The sequence below is a fragment of the Pollachius pollachius genome (genome assembly GCF_949987615.1).
Source record: "Pollachius pollachius genome assembly, chromosome: 15".
In the NCBI taxonomy this organism is placed as follows: domain Eukaryota; kingdom Metazoa; phylum Chordata; class Actinopteri; order Gadiformes; family Gadidae; genus Pollachius; species Pollachius pollachius.
The window spans coordinates 2,879,703-2,900,622 of NC_136948.1; the positions used below are offsets into that span (position 1 = coordinate 2,879,703).

The 20,920-nt window shown below is 48.3% G+C and overlaps 3 protein-coding genes across 4 annotated transcripts in view; 1 reads left to right on the forward strand and 2 right to left on the reverse strand.

The window, feature by feature from the left end:
- Nucleotides 1-671: 671 nt before the first annotated feature.
- Nucleotides 672-12,330, reverse strand: rcor1 (REST corepressor 1). 2 transcript variants are annotated; one of them, XM_079752829.1, is made up of 13 exons: nt 11,715-12,330; nt 11,567-11,626; nt 11,094-11,174; nt 9,745-9,797; nt 9,467-9,628; nt 8,646-8,761; nt 8,317-8,386; nt 8,022-8,075; nt 7,199-7,399; nt 6,685-6,762; nt 6,534-6,591; nt 3,426-3,682; nt 672-1,142 (listed from the first exon to the last, which is right to left on the reverse strand). In XM_079752829.1, the coding sequence occupies exons 1-13, from the start codon at nt 11,869-11,871 to the stop codon at nt 1,113-1,115; spliced, it is 1,377 nt and encodes a 458-aa protein (XP_079608955.1). In that variant the 5' UTR covers nt 11,872-12,330; the 3' UTR covers nt 672-1,112. The 2 variants fall into 2 exon arrangements, with proteins under 2 accessions (XP_079608955.1, XP_079608954.1); XM_079752828.1 differs by having other exon boundaries at nt 8,589-8,761.
- A 372-nt stretch (nt 12,331-12,702) lies between these two features.
- ankrd9 (ankyrin repeat domain 9) lies at nt 12,703-14,974 on the forward strand. The gene is made up of 2 exons (XM_079752594.1): nt 12,703-12,787; nt 13,758-14,974. The coding sequence occupies exon 2, from the start codon at nt 13,777-13,779 to the stop codon at nt 14,662-14,664; it is 888 nt and encodes a 295-aa protein (XP_079608720.1). The 5' UTR covers nt 12,703-12,787; nt 13,758-13,776; the 3' UTR covers nt 14,665-14,974.
- A 2,426-nt stretch (nt 14,975-17,400) lies between these two features.
- tecpr2 (tectonin beta-propeller repeat containing 2) overlaps nt 17,401-20,920 on the reverse strand; it is a 24,307-nt gene continuing 20,787 nt past the window's right edge. Inside the window, exons 23-26 of the mRNA XM_079752328.1 lie at nt 20,836-20,920; nt 19,914-20,055; nt 19,432-19,581; nt 17,401-18,751 (exon numbers count right to left, since the gene is read on the reverse strand). The exon at nt 20,836-20,920 is cut by the window's right edge and continues 64 nt beyond it. Coding sequence (XP_079608454.1) covers nt 18,612-18,751; nt 19,432-19,581; nt 19,914-20,055; nt 20,836-20,920 — 517 coding nt within the window. The 3' untranslated portion in view covers nt 17,401-18,611. The remainder of the gene's footprint in view (nt 18,752-19,431; nt 19,582-19,913; nt 20,056-20,835) is intronic.

Below are 20,920 nucleotides of genomic sequence, written 5' to 3' on the forward strand. Positions count from 1 at the left end.
AACACCGCAGACCGCAGCCACGCCGGTAGATGGCGCTGTTGGCTGGACGTTCATGCATTTATTGTAGGCTGCACTTCATATACCGATTTTGTTTGACAGTACTTCCCAACTTCGCTAGTCTTCTGCACCCCCCAGCCCCATCAATACGCTCCAAGTAAACCTTCATTCACAACAAACCATATGTTTTCCTTTGAACTACTGTTGAACTGTTATCATTTAGCAGCACTATAGTAACATTGATATTGCTGTGCACAGGCTTGTAATATTTAAGATGAGGCATACTTCAATTTCTTCTTAACCTTAATGAGAAGCAATTATATTTTAACAATTAAACAATGTTTGTTATGTTCTCGTTTTTACTTTAAAGTCTAAAACTAACTAAGTACCCCATGGGGGTCTCATCTATAGCACCCAAATATCTCAAGCTCATTCAGAGATTGTTAATTCTATTCTTTCACTCTATTGCTCCCAACCCCACTAGACAGTAGTGTATTATACTCCTGTTGTCTCGGGGCCAGAGCTCTTTCTGTTTCTCTTCCCGTCACCCTGTGTCCCGAAGCCCAGGACTTCCCCGGGATCAGACTCGGGAGTTCAACGGCCCCAAGATTCCGGTCTGATGGGCATCAGGTCTGTAATTCATCAGAAGCTCCGGACAAAGCAGACACGCAGAGTCAGAATAATAACAGTTTATGTAGGAAGAGACAAACAGAAAGAAGAGAAAGTTCATGTTTTAAAAGGGTCAAAGCCTATCGATTGTTCCCATGGAGCATTTAACAGGAATAGTCATTACTTACAGCATACCACCAATCTACACGACAGAAGAGTTTTAAAGTGGAGACAGCTCCATAAACCCTGAACAGTTTTATAAACCAGTAACCTCCCACCAGCTCCTACTGGGACCAGTGGCCGAGGGCTGGAATCCAAGGCGTTCTTGTTCACTTCCTTCTGCCAACTCCCAGCCATCAGTTGCCATGGTATCCTCGTTATATTGGGGTGTGTGTGTGTGTGTGTGTGTGTGTGTGTGTGTGTGTGTGTGTGTGTGTGTGTGTGTGTGTGTGTGTGTGTGTGTGTGTGTGTGTGTGTGTGTGTGTGTGTGTGTGTGTGTGTGTTTCTCAGGAGGTCTGGGGCGTCACGGGCTCCTCCTGAAAGACAAACAGGACAACATGAAGAACTGTGTCTAAACGTCTGCTCCAGGCGGCCGCTTAGTGGCAGGGAAGTGGTGAACGGACCCACAGCCGTAAGCCCCTGGTTAATGAACAAGCCTAGGTTTCCTGCGTTTATGCCTATGTCCTAAAGAAAACGTTTTTTTTAGCTTTTAGAAAAGTTGAAGAAAAGAAAAATGTAACTAATTAAAAAAGATGTTCATCGGCGAATAGATCCGGCGTGTTGCCCTTAATAACATTATCTCCCCCTACTGGCCATCGGAGCACATTAAACGTCCCCCCCCTGCGCTCCTCATCAGTGCTGTGTTCCGATATCCATACTTCCATGAGTACACTTAAACGTAGAACACTATCCGCACTCACTAAGTGCGCTGATTTTCAGACTCCGTGGGCATGATTTACAGACAGTTCAATAAATGTTCATTTTTTTTTTAATTGAGACATTGCAACATTTGTTATCATCATTGTGTCATTTTTATGATGTAAATTGAGGGAGGCTTAGCCTGGAAATCCAGACCCACATCTAGAAAATTGTAGGGTCTGGCAGCGAGAAATGAAAGTGGCCAAACTCGAGGGGCGGCACCAAGCATGCATTTGAAAATATCACTGGATAACACACGTTGGATAACACTACGACCAATCAGAAGAATACAAGGGGTGACGTATCCAGACCAGTGAATCTAACCAATAGATACGACTCTTGCCGTACCCGGTCGGTAAAACAGCAACGCTTTTGGCCCGCCTATAACTGATACATCAATGTGATTGGTTAATGTTCTGGGCCAGGGGAGGCCCAGAATATACACGAGTATATTGCTCATTCCCAGAGTGACTCGCTGAGCAAATTCAAATTGTGCTCTCGCGAGAACTCTGGATTTCCAGGGTAGTATTGGCTCCAAATATCGTCTCAAGAAAATCGTTATCGGCCATCGGCTAAGGCTGATGAAAAAAAATCAGTATCTTCCCTAAAAAATCCATATCAGTCGATCCCTAGTGTGGGGGGTCAGGGAAGGGCGGAGGCGATTGATGTTTCGTAGGTGGAAGTAGGCAGACCGGGAGATTTTATTGATGTGGGATTGAAAGGATGGTGTACTGTCTAGGACGACACCCAGACTCCTAACCTTGGAGGAGGGTGAAACGATGGAGTTATCGATGGTGAGTGAAAAGCTGTTCGTTTTTGATAAGGTTGATTTTGTACCAATGAGTAGAACACGTTTTGCTACTATTTAATTTGAGGAAGTTGAGAGCGAACCAGTTTTTATTTTCAGAGATGCAATAAGTGAGGGAGGAAGCGGAAGAATGGACGAGGGCTTAGTGGTGAGGTAGAGCTGGGTGTCGTTAGCATAACAGTGGGAGTGAATGTTCAATTTGCGAAAGATATTGCAGAGGGGAAGAAGGTAGATGGTGAACAAGAGGGGCCCCTGGACAGAGCCCTGGGGCACACCTGAAGTGACGGAGGAGGGGATGGATTTAACTGCATCTAAACATCTGCTCCGAGCGGCGGCCACCACAGCGCCGCTTAGTGGCCGGGAGGTGTCAGTGGTGAACGTATCCACACCCGTAAGCCCCTGGTTAATGAACAAGCCTAGGTTCCCAGCGTTTATGCCTACGTCCACAAGAAAACGTTTAAGCTTTTAGAAAAGTTTTAGAAAAGAAAAATGTAAATAAAGTAAAAAGATGTTCATCGGCGAATTAATGTTCTTCCGGCGTGTTGCCCTAAATAACATTATCGCCCCCTACTGGCTATCGGAGCGCTTTAAACAGTCGCGCTCCTACACTTAAACGTAGAACACTAGCCGCACTGTCCAAGTGCGCTGATTTTCAGAGGTCTGTGTCGTTCCAAATCGAATACTCCCTGGGGCACTAACCGGAAGTTACGATCGCGACTGCCGCCGCGGCTCCTCCCCCACAATAATTATCCCGCTTTGAACAGTGAACTCTTTACGCATAGTAAATATAAAAGCTATAAAAACTACAAAATGACTATTAATGCAGGCTATGTGGAAAATGCGCCGACTTTGGCACAGCCTGGCTCCGCCCTCTTCCGCTACGTAGCTAAGATGGCTGCCGTTGAGTACGAAAAGTGTGCATCGATCCACACTCCGAGGTTTGACCGTTTTGAGTACACCATCCGGGTCCTTTCAGTACACTTATTTTCGCCCGATCTTAATTGGAATGCCCCGCGTACTCAAACTTAGTATAGTCAGTACTGATAGTATGGATATTGGAACACAGCACAGGTCATCGTGACATCCTACCCACCTCCTTCGGCTCCTCGGGCGTGGCCGGAGTCGTGACTCCTCCCTCCTCAGGAGACGGAGACACCTCCATCTTCTCCTCCTCCCCTGCTCCTCCTCTCCTCTCCCCCTCCATGCCGTGCTCCGCCTGCCACTCCTGCAACACCTCGTCCAGGTTGAAGCGGCGCCGGTAGTTCACGAAGAAGTTCTTCACCTGCACCACCGACTTGTTCCCGATCACGTCCGAGATGGCCTGGAAGTCCCGGCCGTACTTCCTGATGGCTGACGGGCAGGGCGGACGGGTGAGCTACTGCATTAACACTCTGGGCATTTAGCAGACACTTTTATCCAAAGCGACTTACAATAAGTACATTTGTCAGAAGAAGGTGAAAAAATATATCTCTGTCGGTACAGTAAGGATGTTCATAGAACCAAGTGCCAAGCACTAACAATTGTTAGGTTATAATAATATTAATAATAATTTGATTTGAAGGTGCCTTTCTCGGCACTCAAGGATAGAGGTACACAAAAGTAATTAGAAAGAATCAAAATTAAGAAAGAGAGAAATCAATTATTATAACAGACATAGTATCAGGCATCAGGTGGTATAGGCAGTTCTGAACAGATGTGTTTTGAGTTGTGATTTGAAAAGGGGGAATGAATCGATGTTTCTGAGTTCAGGTGTTAATGAATTCCAGAGACGGGGAGCAGAGCGGCTGAATGCTCTGTGCCCCATGGTGGTGAGACAGGCAGAGGGGACAGACAGGTGTACGGAGGAAGAGGATCTGAGGGGGCGGGAGGGAGTGGGTACGGGGATGAGGTCAGACAGATATGGGGGAGCGAGGTTGTGGATGGCCTTAAATGTAAACAGGAGGACTTTGAATTTGATACGGAACTGAACCGAGAGCCAGTGGAGCTGTCGGAGGACAGGGGTGATGTGGTGGATGGATGGGGTTTGTGTTATGAAGCGGGCAGCTGAATTCTGGACCAGTTGGAGCTTATGGAGGGATTTGTGAGGGAGGCCGAGAAGGAGAGAGTTGCAGTAATCTATACGGGAGGTGACGAGGCTGTGGACAAGGATGGTGGCAGTATAGGGGGTCAGGGAAGGGCGGAGGCGATTGATGTTTCGTAGGTGGAAGTAGGCAGACCGGGGGATGTTATTGATGTGGGATTGAAAGGATGGGGTACTGTCTAGGACGACACCCAGACTCTTAACCTTGGAGGAGGGTGAAACGGTCGAGTTATCGAATGTGAGTGAAAAGCTGTTTGTTTTTGATAATGTTGATTTTGTACCAATGAGTAGAACACGTTTTGCTACTATTTAATTTGAGGAAGTTGAGAGCGAACCAGTTTATTTCAGAGATGCAATTAGTGAGGGAGGAGGGTGGAAGAATGGACGAGGGCTTAGTGGTGAGGTAGAGCTGGGTGTCGTGAATGTTCAATTTGCGGAAGATATTGCCGAGGGGAAGTAGGTAGATGATGAACAGGAGGGGCCCCAGGACAGAGCCCTGGGGCACACCTGAAGTGACGGAGAAGTTTAATAAACTGAGTGCTGCCAGATAGGTATGATTTGAACCATTCTAACGGAGGGTGGGTGATGGCAATGGAAGCTAGCCTGTTGAGGAGGGTGGTGTGACAGAGTGTATCAAAGGCTGAACTCAGGTCGAGGCGGTTGAGGATGGGGAGGAGGCCAGAATCAGTAGTAGGTCGTAGGTTAAGTCGTAGGTTATCTTGAAGAATGCCGTTTCAGTGCTATGGAGTGGGCGGAAACCGGACTGGAACTGATCATATAGGTTATTGTGGGATAGGTGAGAATGGAGTTGGGAAGCAACTGTTTTTTCAAGGATTTTAGAGATGAAGGGTAGATTTGAAATTGGACGGAAGGTTACCCATTCCCCGTATACAACGAAGATAGTTGTGTACCATCTTATCCTAGCTAAGTACTATAACTAAGAACGACATAAAATAAGTGCGTACATTAAGAGCCAGGATGTTCAACGTACAATAAGTAGAAAGGGTGGGAGGGGGAGGCTATGCAGAGTCTAGTGCCGTGTTCCCATATCCATACTTCCATGAGTACACTTAAACGAAGTACACTATCCGCACTCACTAAGTGCGCTAATTTTCAGATGTCAGTGTTGTTCCAAATGGAATACTCCCTGGGGCACTAACCGGAAATTACGATCGCGACTGCGGCCGTGGCTCCTCCCCCGCCATAAACATCCCGCTGTGAACGCTGAACTCTTTACGCCTAGCAGCTATAAAAACCTATAAAAGCTATAAAAACTACAAAATGACTATTAATGCAGGCTATGTGGAAAATGCGCCGACTTTGGCTCAGCCTGGCTCCGCCCTCTTCCCGCTACGTAGCTAAGATGGCTGCCGTTGAGCACGAAAAGTGTACGGCGATCCGCACTTCGCGGTTTGACCGTTTTGAGTACACCATCCGGGTCCTTTCAGTACACTCATTTTCGCCCGATCTGAATCAGAACGCCCTACGTACTCAAACTTAGGCTAGTAAGGACGGATAGTATGGATATTGGAACACGGCACATGTGAACTCTGAACAGGTTTGAGTCTTTTGCAGAAGCGGTTGAACGACATTGCATTCCTTACATCAACAAGGGGCTCGTTCCACCACTGTAGTGCCTAAACACTTAGCTACTACTAACCAGCGGGTGTGCAGAGCACGCTAGGGCTGCTCGATTATGGGAAAAATCATAATCACGATTATTTTGGTCAATATTGAAATCACGATTATTCAAATGATTATTTTTTTGAGTTTGAAAAGATGGTCTATTTATTAGGCATGTCTCTCAGATTTTTTTTTTGTAACTGAGAAATTTCGCCTTAAAAAGAATACACAAAATAAAAGATAGAAAAAAGAAAATGATCCAATCTAAAATGATGTACAGATATGTATCCAGCTGTTCTGCCCTTTCTATAAAACATTAAAAAAAAAAATATATATATATATATAATAAAAAAGAAGAAAAAAACTTGATTTTGATAATTTTTTGTAAGATTGTTTGACGCTAAAATCGAAATCGCGATCAAAATTCGATTAGTCGCCGAGCGCCAGGGCATCCTGTGGCAGAGCCTGCCTGGTCAGAGCGCTGGAGGCGGGGCCTACCTTGGACAGCAAGCAGCTGCTCCTCTGTGGTCCAGCGGGTGTTGAACTTCTGGTTCACCTGGAAGGAAAGCGTTCTTCAGCAGTGTTCTCCAAACCCCCACGGACCCGAGTCAAGGGTCACAGGTCAAAGGTGAGGGTGAGGGTGAGGTACCTCAGGGATTCTGTACTGCTCCACTCCCGAGGTCAGCTTGTCCTTCAGAGTGCCGTTGGCCTGTTTGATGGTCTGGATCTGAAAGGGACGAGAGACCAGTCAGTCATGACGTCCGGTCGACTGTTTATTCAGGGATCCATCCAGACATATGATCAGGCGATCGGCCGAGTCTGGGGATCATTTGACTCCACGGTTTAGTTGTATTATGTACGGTAACAGCTTCCGAACGGTTCTAGCGTTGTGTTGTTTACTGTAACCAGTACTGCATTTTTATTATTTCACATTAAAATAACCGTCCAACTCTAACATGTCCATTAGTAATATAAGAGCACTGCCTAAACACAAAAACATCATTAAAAATTGAATAAATAAATAATTTACAAAGAAATCCATCAGAAAAAATATTAAAAAAAATACATACATGTTGTTCTTATTATAAAAACACATTTATAAAGAGAAATCCATTACAGAAAAAAACCAATGCTCCACCACCGGAGGCGGTGTTTGATCGTACTTGTCGCTTGATGGTGACCAGTTCTGAGTCCAGCTGCCGTATCACCCCCTTGGCAGCGGGGGCACTGCAGGACAGGGCCGCCACGTCGCCCTGCGTCAGGTGCATGCCTTTGGGCGGCTTCTTCTTGGTCCTCTGCAGGGTCTTCCCGGAGAAGCCGGGCCCCTCCCTCTTCACGTGGACGGGCTTATCCACGGGGGCTGGCTGGAGACACGGGGGGGCAGGGGTCACGTTATTTGACTTTGATCAATCAAAGGGTGAAACAGGGGGATCTCAACGGTGAAAATAAAAGAAGTTTGCCATCTCCAGCTGAAATATATGGTTTTTTTGCACTAGAATCAACCGTGGCTGGTACCACTACCCCTTCTGCTACTTATTTTTACATATTTTTATTTTAACAATCTTATTACTTTATTTTATTGTAATGTTGCTGCTATGTTGAGGTGTATGCCTGTTGAGGAACCAAGCCTAAGAATTGCGCTGGTGTACTTGTACTATAAAATGTAATGAAAGTAATTCAGATTCAGATTAGGATAAATGGTTTTCCAGTTTTCTATTGGCTACGCCTACGAACCTGTACAAGTGAGGCCATTTCTCTGACCTCATTTTATACCTCTATCTATAGAGATAAAGATAGAGATATATCAATATAGATATTTGGTATATGTTACACGTGAACCTCGTAAGATGGCGCAATTTGATTGGTTCGCTATCTCGGGATATTGGGATCTCTAACTCAGGATATTGTTTGATAACGCTTTTAAACTGCTAATAAAACAAATAAATTATTCACTTTGCCTTTGGCAAATAATTGTTCAATATTCACCTTCTGCTCGCTGGACGGTGCCACCTGGGAACTCTCAGGCACCGTTGACCCCACCTGAGCAGCAGAACAGAGCCAGGTTAGAGCTGCTGACCAGCTAATGACCTGCTGCTAGCCAGGGTTTACCTAGTTAACCAGCAAACTAGTCATTTTACCAACTGATAAACAAACCAGTCGGTAAACAGAAATTGACAGGTAAACAGAGACAGACTCATGGACCAACAGGCAGCCAGGTAAAGAGTCAGGTAGACAGGCAAACAGAGAGACATACAAATGGACGGACAGGTAGACAGGTTACCTCCTTGGTTGGGTCTTGGAATTCTGTGTCACTTGGAGCGTTCACATTCCCCTCCTCCACCTCATCCTCACTGACACACACACACACACACACACACACACACACAGGTATTAGTAACCTTACTAGTTACCAGAGCATGATGGTCACCATGGTTACTAGAGTGAAGTTGTAACCATGGGTACCAGAGTGTAGATGTAACCATGGTTACTAGAGTGTAGTTGTAACATGGTAACCAGAGTGTAGTTGTAACCATGGTTACTAGAGTGTAGTACCTGTCTCTCTCTCTTCTGCTTGCGGGCGTGGCAGTAACCATGGTTACTAGAGCGTACCTGTCTCTCTCTCTCCTGTGCTTGCGGGCGTGGCGGTCCATCAGACTGGTCTTACTGCGGCTCTTCTTCCAAGAGTAGTAGAACCTGACCAGGCTGGCCATGGACTTATCTGGCAGCTACACACACACACACACACACACACACACACACACACACACACACACACACACACACACACACACACACACACACACACACACACACACACACACACACACACACACCACAGCTGATGTATAATCATATAGTTGTATAGAGTAGAGGGAGCATGGATGTAGTGCTATAGTAATACAGTTGTATAGAGTAGAGGGAGCATGGATGTGGTTCTATAGTAATACAGTTGTATAGAGTAGAGGGAGCGTGGATGTAGTGCTATAGTAATACAGTTGTATAGAGTAGAGGGAGCATGGATGTGGTTCTATAGTAATACAGTTGTATAGAGTAGAGGGAGCGTGGATGTAGTGCTATAGTAATACAGTTGTATAGAGTAGAGGGAGCGTGGATGTAGTGCTATAGTAATACAGTTGTATCGAGTAGAGGGAGCGTGGATGTAGTGCTATAGTAATACAGTTGTATCGAGTAGAGGGAGCATGGATGTAGTTATATAGTAATACAGTTGTATAGAGTAGAGGGAGCATGGATGTGGTTCTATAGTACAGTTGTATAGAGTAGAGGGAGCATGGATGTCGTGCTATAGTAATACAGTTGTATAGAATAGAGGGAGCATGGATGTGGTTCTATAGTAATACAGTTGTATCGAGTAGAGGGAGCATGGATGTAGTGCTATAGTAATACAGTTGTATAGAGTAGAGGGAGCTCACCATCTGCTGGATGCGGTGGAAGCTCTTGCCATGGAAGCTGAAGGCCTGCTCAAACAGGACCCTGTCTTCCACCGTCCACTCGTCTGGGAAGGGGGTGAAGTTGGGCAGGTCGGCCAGAGACTTCTCCACGTTGTGCTTGTGCCAGAACAGCATCCCCAGCGCCTGGACGGACGGACACACACACACACACACACACAGGTCAGCTGGAGCCTGGACATGGACCTGATGACACCGACCACACCGCTCTTCATCTGCGAGTGTATCCATGGCAACCTCACCTGTTCCATGTTGTAGCCGTGTCTCTCCTTGGCGATGGCGATGTATTCGTCCACTGGCGAGAGAGAGAACCAGCGTGAGCACACACAGTGATACCGCACCACTGTCTCTCCCTTCACCTTCCCCAGAGCTGTCTCTCTCTCCCCTCATACTCCCTAGAGCTGTTCTCTCTCTCTCTCCCCTCACATTCTCAGAGCTGGTCTCTCCCTTCAAGTTTCAAAGAGCTGGTCTCTCTCTCCTATCATGTTCCACAGAGCTGGTCTCTCTCTCTTCCCCTCCCATTATCAGAGCTGGTCTCTCTTCCAGGCAAGTTCCACAGAGCTAGTCTCTCTCTCCCCTCACGTTCTCAGAGCTGGTCTCTCTCTTTCCCCCTGGCATTCTCAGAGCTGGTCTCTCCCCTCACGTTATCAGAGCTGGTCTCTCTCTTCCCTCACGTTCTCAGAGCTGGTCTCTCTCTCCCCTCACGTTCTTAAGAGCTAGTCTCTCCCCTCACCTTCCTTAGAGCTGGTCTCTCTTTCCCTCACATTATCAGAGCTGGTCTTTCTCTCTTCCCTCAAGATCCACAGAGATGCTCTCTCTCTCCCCCCTCACAGTCTCAGAGCTGGTCTTTCTCTCCCCTCAAGTTTCACAGAGCTGATCTCTCCCCTAACGTTCCACAGAGCTGGTCTCTCTCTTCCCCTCACATTCTTAGAGCTGGTCTCTCTCTCTTCCCCTCACTTTCTCAGAGCTGGTCTCTCTCTCCCCCTCACTTTCTCAGAGCTGGTCTCTCTCTTCCCCTCACATTCTCAGAGCTTGTCTCTCTCTCTCCCCTCCCGTTCTCAGAGCTGGTCTCTCTTCCCTCTCCTTCTCAGAGATGGTCTCTCTTCCACTCACATTCTCAGAGCTGGTCTCTCTTCCCATCACGTTCTCAGAGCTGGTCTCTCTCTTCCCATCATTCTCAGAGCTGGTCTCACTCTCCCCTCTCGTTCCCATAGCTGGTCTCTCTCCCCTCTCATTCTCAGAGATGGTCTCTCTGTCCTCTCCCGTTCTCAGAGCTGGTCTCTCTTCCCCTCCCATTCTCTGAGCTGGTCTCTCTTTCCCTCTTGTTCCCATAGCTGGTCTCTCTCCCCTCTCATTCTCAGAGATGGTCTCTCTGTCCTCTCCCTTTCTCAGAGATGGTCTCTCTCTTCCCCTCCAGTTCTCAGAGTTGGTCTCTCTTCCCCTCACGTTCTCACCGCTGGTCTCTCTCTTCCCCTCGCGTTCTCCGAGCTGGTCTCTCTCTCATCTACTGCTCTCAGAGTCGGTCTCTCTCTACTCTCCCGGGCTCCGAGCTGGTCTCTCTCTAATATCCCGTTCTCAGAGCTGGTCTTACATTTGGTGTCAGCCAGCGAGATGCTGGGGATCCAGACCAGCATGCCCAGGTTCTCTCGCTCCTGGGCTGCCTTCGCCACATCTGGAAGCAAAACACCACCTCAATAACATCTGGAACATCAGCTCAATAACATCTTGAACATCAGCTCAATAACATCTGGAACACCAGAGGTCAAAGAAATATATATATATATATATATATATATATATATATATATATATTTATTTATTTTTATAAATGATAAAACTAATAAATTTAAGAATAATATATATAATTTTTTTCTCTAAAGAATTGGTTATATTATTTACAAGTTTAATAACGTTTATATTAAGGACGATTATATCAGCGAAATGAGGAAAAGCTAAGTTAGAGATGAGTCAACTCTATGCTATCACAACCCGGATGTTCGAGGCTACGCATTCCCCAAAAGGATACTCAGCAGGTCAGGTTGAAGACGTGTGAAAAAGGTTTACCTGGGTCATAGTCCGGTACCATGGCTTGGTACTGCGGTCCAACTCGCATCCCACCGCCACCTGGACGCAAGCAGAAGTCAGTTTGGTGCCAAACTAAACAATTTAGAAAGAGCTCAAGTAGTTGGGAGAGACCGAGGCTACCACTCACCGTGTTCCTCGTCGCTGCTCGAGCCCGAACTCCCCTCTTCCCAGGAGTTGACGCTGTTTCCGTTAGACTGATAACTTTTGTTCGGGTTGTTTACGGCGTTCCTGCCCCGTCTCTTTCCAGTTATCTCGATGCCGTTCTTCTCCAACATCGCCGGCATAGTTGCAGTGGAAAAGACTGAACTATACTAACTAGGTGTTAGCAGCGAGGCTAGCAGTTAGCTCTGTGGCTAGTTAGCAGGCTAGCCGGGGCGGTCAGACAAAGTAATCTGTCAAATGGGCTAATGATGGACTCATGAACCTCACCGTCAATGCCTCGCACTCAGAAACATCCCGACATCCCCACGCACCGCCGAACCCCAGAGAAACAGTGTTGGTTCACAGCTTCAGCGCGACCATGCGAGTTAAGACTCGGACGGGGTCGATAAAAGTTGAGGTAATCAGCTAGTAGGTTTACTGTGCTCCTCTTAGAGTTAAATAACGCTCTCTCTCAACAACGACATGGGCGGCTGGTTCTACGTTGTGTATTTCCGTCAGAGATGATCATCCTGGCAGCAGAAACAGAAGCCGTGGAGATGAGGACGCGGAGGCGGTCGTGTCTTTCGGTTAAGCGTGTTGAACTCCGGGTTGTGTCAACGCAAACCGTCCGCCAGATAGCGCTGTTGCTGTCACCACCAGCTTCTTCACACACTCCTCCACCAACTGTACCCTCATCTTCTTCACAAACTCCTCTTCAGGGCTCCAAAATTATCAGCCTAATATGTTCATTGCGCCAAAATAACAAAAATAATCATTTGATGTGCAAACGTACATAGCAATACAGCTCTTTCGGATGTTCTTCATCATTCTCTTCACTCCTCTTCATCAGTACTCCATCCTCATCATCTCCACCAATGGTCCGCCAGATGGCGCCATCATCATCACCATCATCCTCATTATCATCATCATCATCATCATCATCATCATCATCATCATCAATATCTTAACTCCTCCACAGTCTTCCTCGGCCGGGTCAGCTCCTCAGAGGTCCGTACTTTCATTGCGGATCCCAACATCATTCAAAACATCCCGATTCTGGTAAATGACTGCCAACTTGGCACGCACATACCACCACACACACTTTTATTGTTATTGTCCCGTTTGCGTGTGTAACTGCTGTCGCGACATTCCTATTGATCGTGTGTTGATCGTAACAATCGGTTCCCTCAATAGTTGAGGTCGTGTTGAGGCGTGGATCTATCGACGCATCGAGGGGTGTTTGTGTACAGAACGAGGCGACCCTGGACAGACGCCGGAGCTGCTGAGGTAACGCAGACCGACGCACGTCCCGGCCGGCGGCCGTGCCAAACACTGAGTCCCCGCGATGTTCGCTATGCAGCAGCGACACTCGAAACGCGTCGGCCACAACAAGTGGGTCACGAGGGGGGATACCTCCTCGCTCTGCAAATAAGGGCACGGCCAGAGGACGATCTACTGTAAACAGGTGGTGATGTCACATTTCACCACACACTGGACGCAGTCGCGGGCCAATGGGGTGCACTAGTGACGCACGCGGGGGGTCCGGCTAGGGGGTATTTAAAGCGCGTGGTGTTCGGCGCAGGGGGTTTGGAGAAACCGCTGCAGGAGACTGATAGTGAACAACTACCGCCCCGCTACTGTTTATCGCCGCTGCCTTCTCTCGTGACTGACTCCTCTTCAGTGCAGCAACAGACCCGTGCACGGAGCCAACTCCAGACTTGGATTGTGCTTCTTACTCGCGATACTTTGAGTGTGTATTCTAGTCGGTGCCCTAGCGGTACTTGCCTGTTTTCGGGGGTGCCCTAGCGGTACTTGCCTGTATTCGGGGGTGCCCTAGTGGTACTTGCCTGTTTTCGGGGGTGCCCTAGCGGTGCTTGCCTGTATTCGGGGGTGCCCTAGCGGTGCTTGCCTGTATTCGGGGGTGCCCTAGCGGTACTTGCCTGTATTCGGGGGTGCCCTAGCGGTGCCTGACTGTGTGCTGGGGGTCGCCCTAGCGGTGCCTGACTGTGTGTTTGGGGGTCGCCCTCAGGGGGCAGAGTGCTGAGGGGATGCCGTGGGACGTGGAGGTGCAGCACGGCGAGGGCCGCTCGGACTACAAGTCAGAGAAGCGGTGCCAGCGGACGTCGCTGGCCTTCTACCAGGCGGTGCGCGACGGCCTGCCCCCCTGGCTGCTGGAGGACATGCGCCGCATGGAGGTGTTCCACTGGGAGGCGGATGGCCAGGCGCGCGCCTTCAGCCCGGCCGAGGCGCTGCTCTACGCCCTGGTGCACGACCACCAGGCCTACGCCCGCCAACTGCTGTGCGGCTTCTCCGTCGCCGCCCTGGAGCCCCCCAGCGGGAGCTTCCGCTGCTGCGGGGCGTCGGGGCCGCCGCACCTGGCAGCGGCGGTGCGCTACGGCCGCGTGGCCATCCTGAAGATGATGCTGACGGCGCTGAAGGACCTCCCCTCCGAGGGCGCCCGCCGCCGCTTCCTGGACGGCCGCGGCGGCTGCCCGCACGACGCCGACGGCGGGAAGACGGCGGTGCGGCTGGCGTGCGACCTGCTGCGCCCCGAGTGCCTTCTGCTGCTGCTGGGCCACGGGGCCAACCCGGGGCTGAGCGACGGCGCCGGGGCCACGCCCCTGGACGCCCTGCTGCGGCTGATGGGCGGCGAGCCGGCCCGCGGGTCGGCGGAGGCCCGGGGCCGGCGGGTGTGCCTGGGCTACCTGCTGCTCTTCAGCCCGCGGCCGCACCAGGGGCTCCACCAGCAGCTGGCGGAGCTGGAGCCGGAGCGGTGGCGGCGGCTGGTGGGGACGGAGGCCTTCCGCTGGCTGGCCGGGGCGGCCTCCCCCCCCTCCCTGTTCGTCAGGGCCATGCAGACGCTGGTCCGCTCCGTGCCGGCCGAAAGGCTGGACTGCCTGCCGGGTTTCCTCAAGCCCATAGACTTCCCTCTCTGAGACGCCTGTCCGAACCGGCACTCTGGCAGCTATGTATAATGTATATACGGTATAGAGTGTGTGTGTGTGTGTGTGTGTGTGTGTGTGTGCGTGTGTTGAAGGCCAACATTAGCGCTGTACCTCGGGGCGTGCGGACTGCAGAAAGCTGGAGAAGTTTGTCTGTTTGACTTTGTTTGGGGAAGGTTCTGGTGGGACGTGTACATTAGAAGGCGATGCGGTGCGACTACCTCACTGGAGGCCGGTGCTCTTGAGCAGGGCACACATGAGCCCCTCCCCCAGGGGGGGGGGCTGTTTGATGTAAATAAACTCTTGTTACTAAACTGGTCTGTGGCCGCTGTCTTGAATCTATACATCAGCAGGGACTGTGTTGTAAACATCACTCGGCCTACATTAGTGCCATAATACACCTCATTAGTAAAGACTAAACCTACATTAGTGCCATAATACACCTCATTAGTAAAGACTAAACCTACATTAGTGTTATAATACACTTCATTAGTATAGACTCAGCCTACATTAGTGTTATAATACACTTCATTAGTATAGACTCAGCCTACATTAGTGTTATACACTTCATTAGTAGAGAGACTACATTAGTGTTGTAATATACCTTATGAGTAAAGACTAAGCCTACATTAGTGTTATAATACACTTCATTAGTATAGACTAAGCCTACATTAGTGTTATACACTTCATTAGTATAGACTCAGCCTACATTAGTGTTATAATAAACTTCATAACAATAGACTCGGTCTACATTAGTGTTATAATTCACTTCATTAGTATAAACTGAACCTACATTATAAATGCATAGCCCCATGTCTCATAAATGTGAGACATTTCCCTATTTCAACAATGTGTTGGTTATATGGTCACTCAGTGTACTTTGACCTTAGTCAAAGTACACTGAGGGCCAGTATATAACACATCGCTGAATGTGCGATCAAAGGTTTATTCTTCATAGTAAAGTTTGTTATCTGAAGACGTGTCAGTCCCGATGACTCTCTGATCCTACGTACCTCTCTGAGCCTACTTACACCTTTATGATCCTACTTACACCATCTGAGCCGACTTACACCTCTCTGAGCCTACTCACACCAAACTGAACCTACTTACACCTCTCTGAGCCTACTCACACCAAACTGAACCTACTTACACCAAACTGAACCTACTTACACCTCTCTGAGCCTACTTAGACCAATATGATCATACTTACAGCATACCTAATCCATACTAACCCTCATCCTTACTAACCCTAACCTTACTAACCCTAACCACCTTAGACTTAAAGACCTCTTACCCATAACTAACCAATGTTTTACTGCCCCACTAGTTAAAACATCCACGTTCAAACTCCACACTAGTTAAACCCAAACATGCTAAACTAGTTAAAACACTAGTTAAACCCCATACTGCTGCACTAGTTAAACCCCATACTGCTGCACTAGTTAAACACTAGTTAAACCCCATACTGCTGCACTAGTTAAAGACTAGTTAAACCCCATACTGCTGCACTAGTTAAACCCCATACTGCTGCACTAGTTAAACCCCATACTGCTGCACTAGTTAAACACTAGTTAAACCCCATACTGCTGCACTAGTTAAAGACTAGTTAAACCCCATACTGCTGCACTAGTTAAACCCCATACTGCTGCACTAGTTAAACCCCATACTGCTGCACTAGTTAAACACTAGTTAAACCCCATACTGCTGCACTAGTTAAAGACTAGTTAAACCCCATACTGCTGCACTAGTTAAACCCCATACTGCTGCACTAGTTAAAGACTAGTTAAACCCCATACTGCTGCACTAGTTAAACCCCATACTGCTGCACTAGTTAAACCCCATACTGCTGCACTAGTTAAACACTAGTTAAACCCCATACTGCTGCACTAGTTAAAGACTAGTTAAACCTCATACTGCTGCACTTGTTAAACACTAGTTAAACCCCATACTGCTGCACTAGTTAAAGACTAGTTAAACCCCATACTGCTGCACTAGTTAAACCCCATACTGCTGCACTTGTTAAACACTAGTTAAACCCCATACTGCTGCACTAGTTAAAGACTAGTTAAACCTCATACTGCTGCACTTGTTAAACACTAGTTAAACCCCATACTGCTGCACTTGTTAAACACTAGTTAAACCCCATACTGCTGCACTAGTTAAAGACTAGTTAAACCCCATACTGCTGCACTAGTTAAACCCCATACTGCTGCACTAGTTAAACACTAGTTAAACCCCATACTGCTGCACTAGTTAAACACTAGTTAAACCCCATACTGCTGCACTAGTTAAAGACTAGTTAAACCTCATACTGCTGCACTTGTTAAACACTAGTTAAACCCCATACTGCTGCACTTGTTAAAGACTAGTTAAACCTCATACTGCTGCACTAGTTAAAGACTAGTTAAACCCCATACTGCTGCACTAGTTAAACCTCATACTGCTGCACTTGTTAAACACTAGTTAAACCCCATACTGCTGCACTAGTTAAACCCCATACTGCTGCACTTGTTAAACACTAGTTAAACCCCATACTGCTGCACTAGTTAAAGACTAGTTAAACCTCACACTGCTGCACTTGTTAAACACTAGTTAAACCCCATACTGCTGCACTAGTTAAACACTAGTTAAACCCCATACTGCTGCACTAGTTAAACACTAGTTAAACCCCATACTGCCACTCTAGAGACATGATACTCTGAGTGTGTGTTCACAAACCTGTTGAAGCACCACCGTTACACACATTTATTATGTACAGAGCATTTGTTCACCACCGCTACACACGTTGAACCCAGAGCTCCACTGACTGACTGTTCATGCGTCACCAAAGTTTCCACTCATGAACGACAGAGAAGATGTCCGCTACCATGATAAATAAAGCAGTGATGGATGATACGTCCGGATTCCTGTTGGGTTTAGATGGTTTATATGCATCATTAAAAACCGCTTCAAGGTGGGCCTGATACACCCCCTCTGACAAAGGCATTTAAAACATCTCTGGGTAAACGGTGACCTCAGCTATCATCCACCAGCAGTAATGGAAGAAGAGGATCTTAGTCTAATCCTCTAGTTAGTGTTGTTTACTAGTCTGAAGGCTAGTCTTCACAAGGTGACATCTTCTCCTACTGGCCCGCTGGGCCCTCTTATGTCAAAGGTTAAGAGCATTGAGGTTAAGGGTAAGGGTTAGGGGTTAGTGTTAAGGGTTAGGGTTAGGGTTAGGAGGTAGTGTTAAGGGTAAGGGCCTAATGGTTAAGGTTTCGAGTGAGTGTTAGGGTTACGGGTTGAGGGTTCGGTGTAAGATTTAGTGTTAAGAGTCAGGGTAAAGGGTAAAGGGTTAAGGTAAGGGTGGTGGGTTGAGGATACAGGATAACGATTTAGTGTTTAGTGTTTTAGGGTGTTAGGGCTAGGATAAAATTGTACTTACTTAATCCCAGACATGAAATGCCACAGCACCAGGTTAGGGGAAGGTTAAGATGCCTCACCCCACTACCTGCAGAACCGGTCTGGTACAGTATGGCTTTCGTTATGAGTTACATCTTAATCATGGATTAAACCTCTATGACTTAACGCGTTAATGTCTACCTAGTAACAACCATCTGCGTACACTTCAATAACAGAACGCAGCGTTTCTTAGGGAAAGTGATGCATGTGCAGGGCTTTTTGGCCTAGGTCACACCAAGGGGGGTATAATGTGCATGTGTGGCATTCTTAGCGTTAGTATTTACAAGTAAACAAGCAGAGCCTGGGCCAATAGGGTGAACCCGTTATCAACCTCAGCCAATCAGAGTGGTCCAAACACGGGGAGAATCCTCCCCTTTTGATTTTTGTCCCCCTTCAAATGTTCACAGGAAGTCCCAATAAAAGAGCTGTGACATCATCAGACGCCACAGGAAGCCGAGTCCCGCTGCGTCATCCTATCAGCACGGCGATGACATCACTCTTTAGATGACCTCCCATTCGTCCTCCAGGTCGTCGGCAGGGGGGGCGGGGTCGGCAGGGGGGTTGTGGGGGAGGGGCTTAGTGAGGCGGTGGGACAGCCCCCCCGAGACGGTAACCGCCCACAACGCATCATCAGGAGTGACTAGGGAGAGAGGGAGAGAGACCATCAGTACACACGAGAGAGAGAGAGACCATCAGTACACACTAGAGAGAGAGAGAGAGAGAGAGAGAGAGAGGGAGAGAGAAAGAGACCATCAGTACACACTAGAGAGAGAGAGACCATCAGTACACACTAGAGAGAGAGAGAGAGAGAGAGAGGGAGAGAGAGGGAGAGAGAAAGAGACCATCAGTACACACTAGAGAGAGAGAGAGAGAGACCATCAGTACACACTAGAGAGAGAGAGAGAGAGAGAGAGGGAGAGAGAGAGAGAAAGAGACCATCATTACAAACTAGAGAGAGACCATCAGTACACACTAGAGAGAGAGAGAGAGAGAGAGAGAGAGGGAGAGAGAGACCATCATTACACACTAGAGAGAGAGAGAGAGAGCCCATCAGTACACACTAGAGAGAGAGAGAGAGAGAGAGAGAGAGAGACCATCAGTACACACGAGAGAGAGAGAGAGAGAGAGAGAGAGAGAGAGAGAGAGAGAGAGAGAGAGAGAGAGAGAGAGAGAGAGAGAGAGAGAGAGAGAGATCGAGAGAGAGAGAGAGACCATCAGTACATACTTGACAGACAGAAAGCCCTACGTACTCAAACTAAGTATAGTAAGTACGGGACGTATGGATATATCAGAACACGGCACATGACCCCCCCGCCTCACCAGCCAGCCAGTGGCTCATTCCCGGGATCCTCTTCCAGTAATCTCCCGCCGGGTTCCTGGCCGTGTTACCGTAGCGACGGGCGATCTCTCCGTTGGGACATCGGACCCAGACCGTCCGGACACTCAGGACCAGCTGGCTGGCGGCCAGCCCTGTTGAGAGGTCAGAGTTCAACCATGATGTCATGCACTCACCATCACTAGTCATCCACTAATCATTGAACAGTTATTGTTATTCTCCAATAAAAGGTGTGTCCAGGTGTAATCAGGTGTGAACAGGGGTACCCAAGTGTAATCAGGTGTGAACAGGTGTATCCAGGTGGGAACAGGTGAGCAAGTGTATTCAGGTGTAATCAGGTGTATCAAGGTGTGAACAGGTGTATCCAGGTGTAATCAGGTGTGAACAGGTGTATCCAGGTGTAATCAGGTGTAACAAGGGTGTATCCAGGTGAAGGGGACAGACCCCTGCAGGCAGGGGATCCTACCTGGGACCTGCTCCCAGTCCGTGCCCACGGGCATCTCCTCGTTGAGGCCGGTCCTCACGTGCACGCTGCCGCGGTTGTCCAGCGCCCACAGCTGGCGGTCGTTAGGACTGCTGTGGATGCTGACCAGCTGCACCCCCACCGGCTGAGGGGGGGGGGAGGGGGACATGGGGTTAGGTGATCCACGCTGCTATAGAGTCTACTACCTGTACAGGTGAGTAGTCCTATAGAAGGTTTGGGCTGTTTGTCTACCTGTACAGGTGTGTAGGCCTATAGAAGGTTAGGGCCAGTCTACCTGTACAGGTGTGTAGGCCTATAGAAGGTTTGGGCTGTTTGTCTACCTGTACAGGTGTGTAGGCCTATAGAAGGTTAGGGCCAGTCTACCTGTACAGGTGTGTAGGCCTATAGAAGGTTAGGGCTGTTTGTCTACCTGTACAGGTGTGTAGGCCTATAGAAGGTTAGGGCCAGTCTACCTGTACAGGTGTGTAGGCCTATAGAAGGTTAGGGCCAGTCTACCTGTACAGGTGTGTAGGCCTATAGAAGGTTAGGGCTGTTTGTCTACCTGTACAGGTGTGTAGGCCTATAGAAGGTTAGGGCTGTTTGTCTACCTGTACAGGTGTGTAGGCCTATAGAAGGTTATGGCCAGTCTACCTGTACAGGTGTGTAGTCCTATAGAAGGTTTGGGCCAGTCTACCTGTACAGGTGTGTAGTCCTATAGCAGGTTAGGGCTGGGTTGTGTACCTGTACAGGTGTCTAGTCCTATAGAAGGTTAGGGCCAGTCTACCTGTACAGGTGTCTAGTCCTATATAAAGTCAGGGCTGGGTTGTGTACCTGTACAGGTGTGTAGTCCTATATAAAGTCAGGGCTGGGTTGTGTACCTGTACAGGTGTGTAGTCCTATATAAAGTCAGGGCTGGGTTGTGTACCTGTACAGGTGGCTCTATGCAGATCCAGGCAGGTAGCATCATGCTGGGGTTCAGAGGTTGCGTCCCGACCCTGAAGTAGACCATC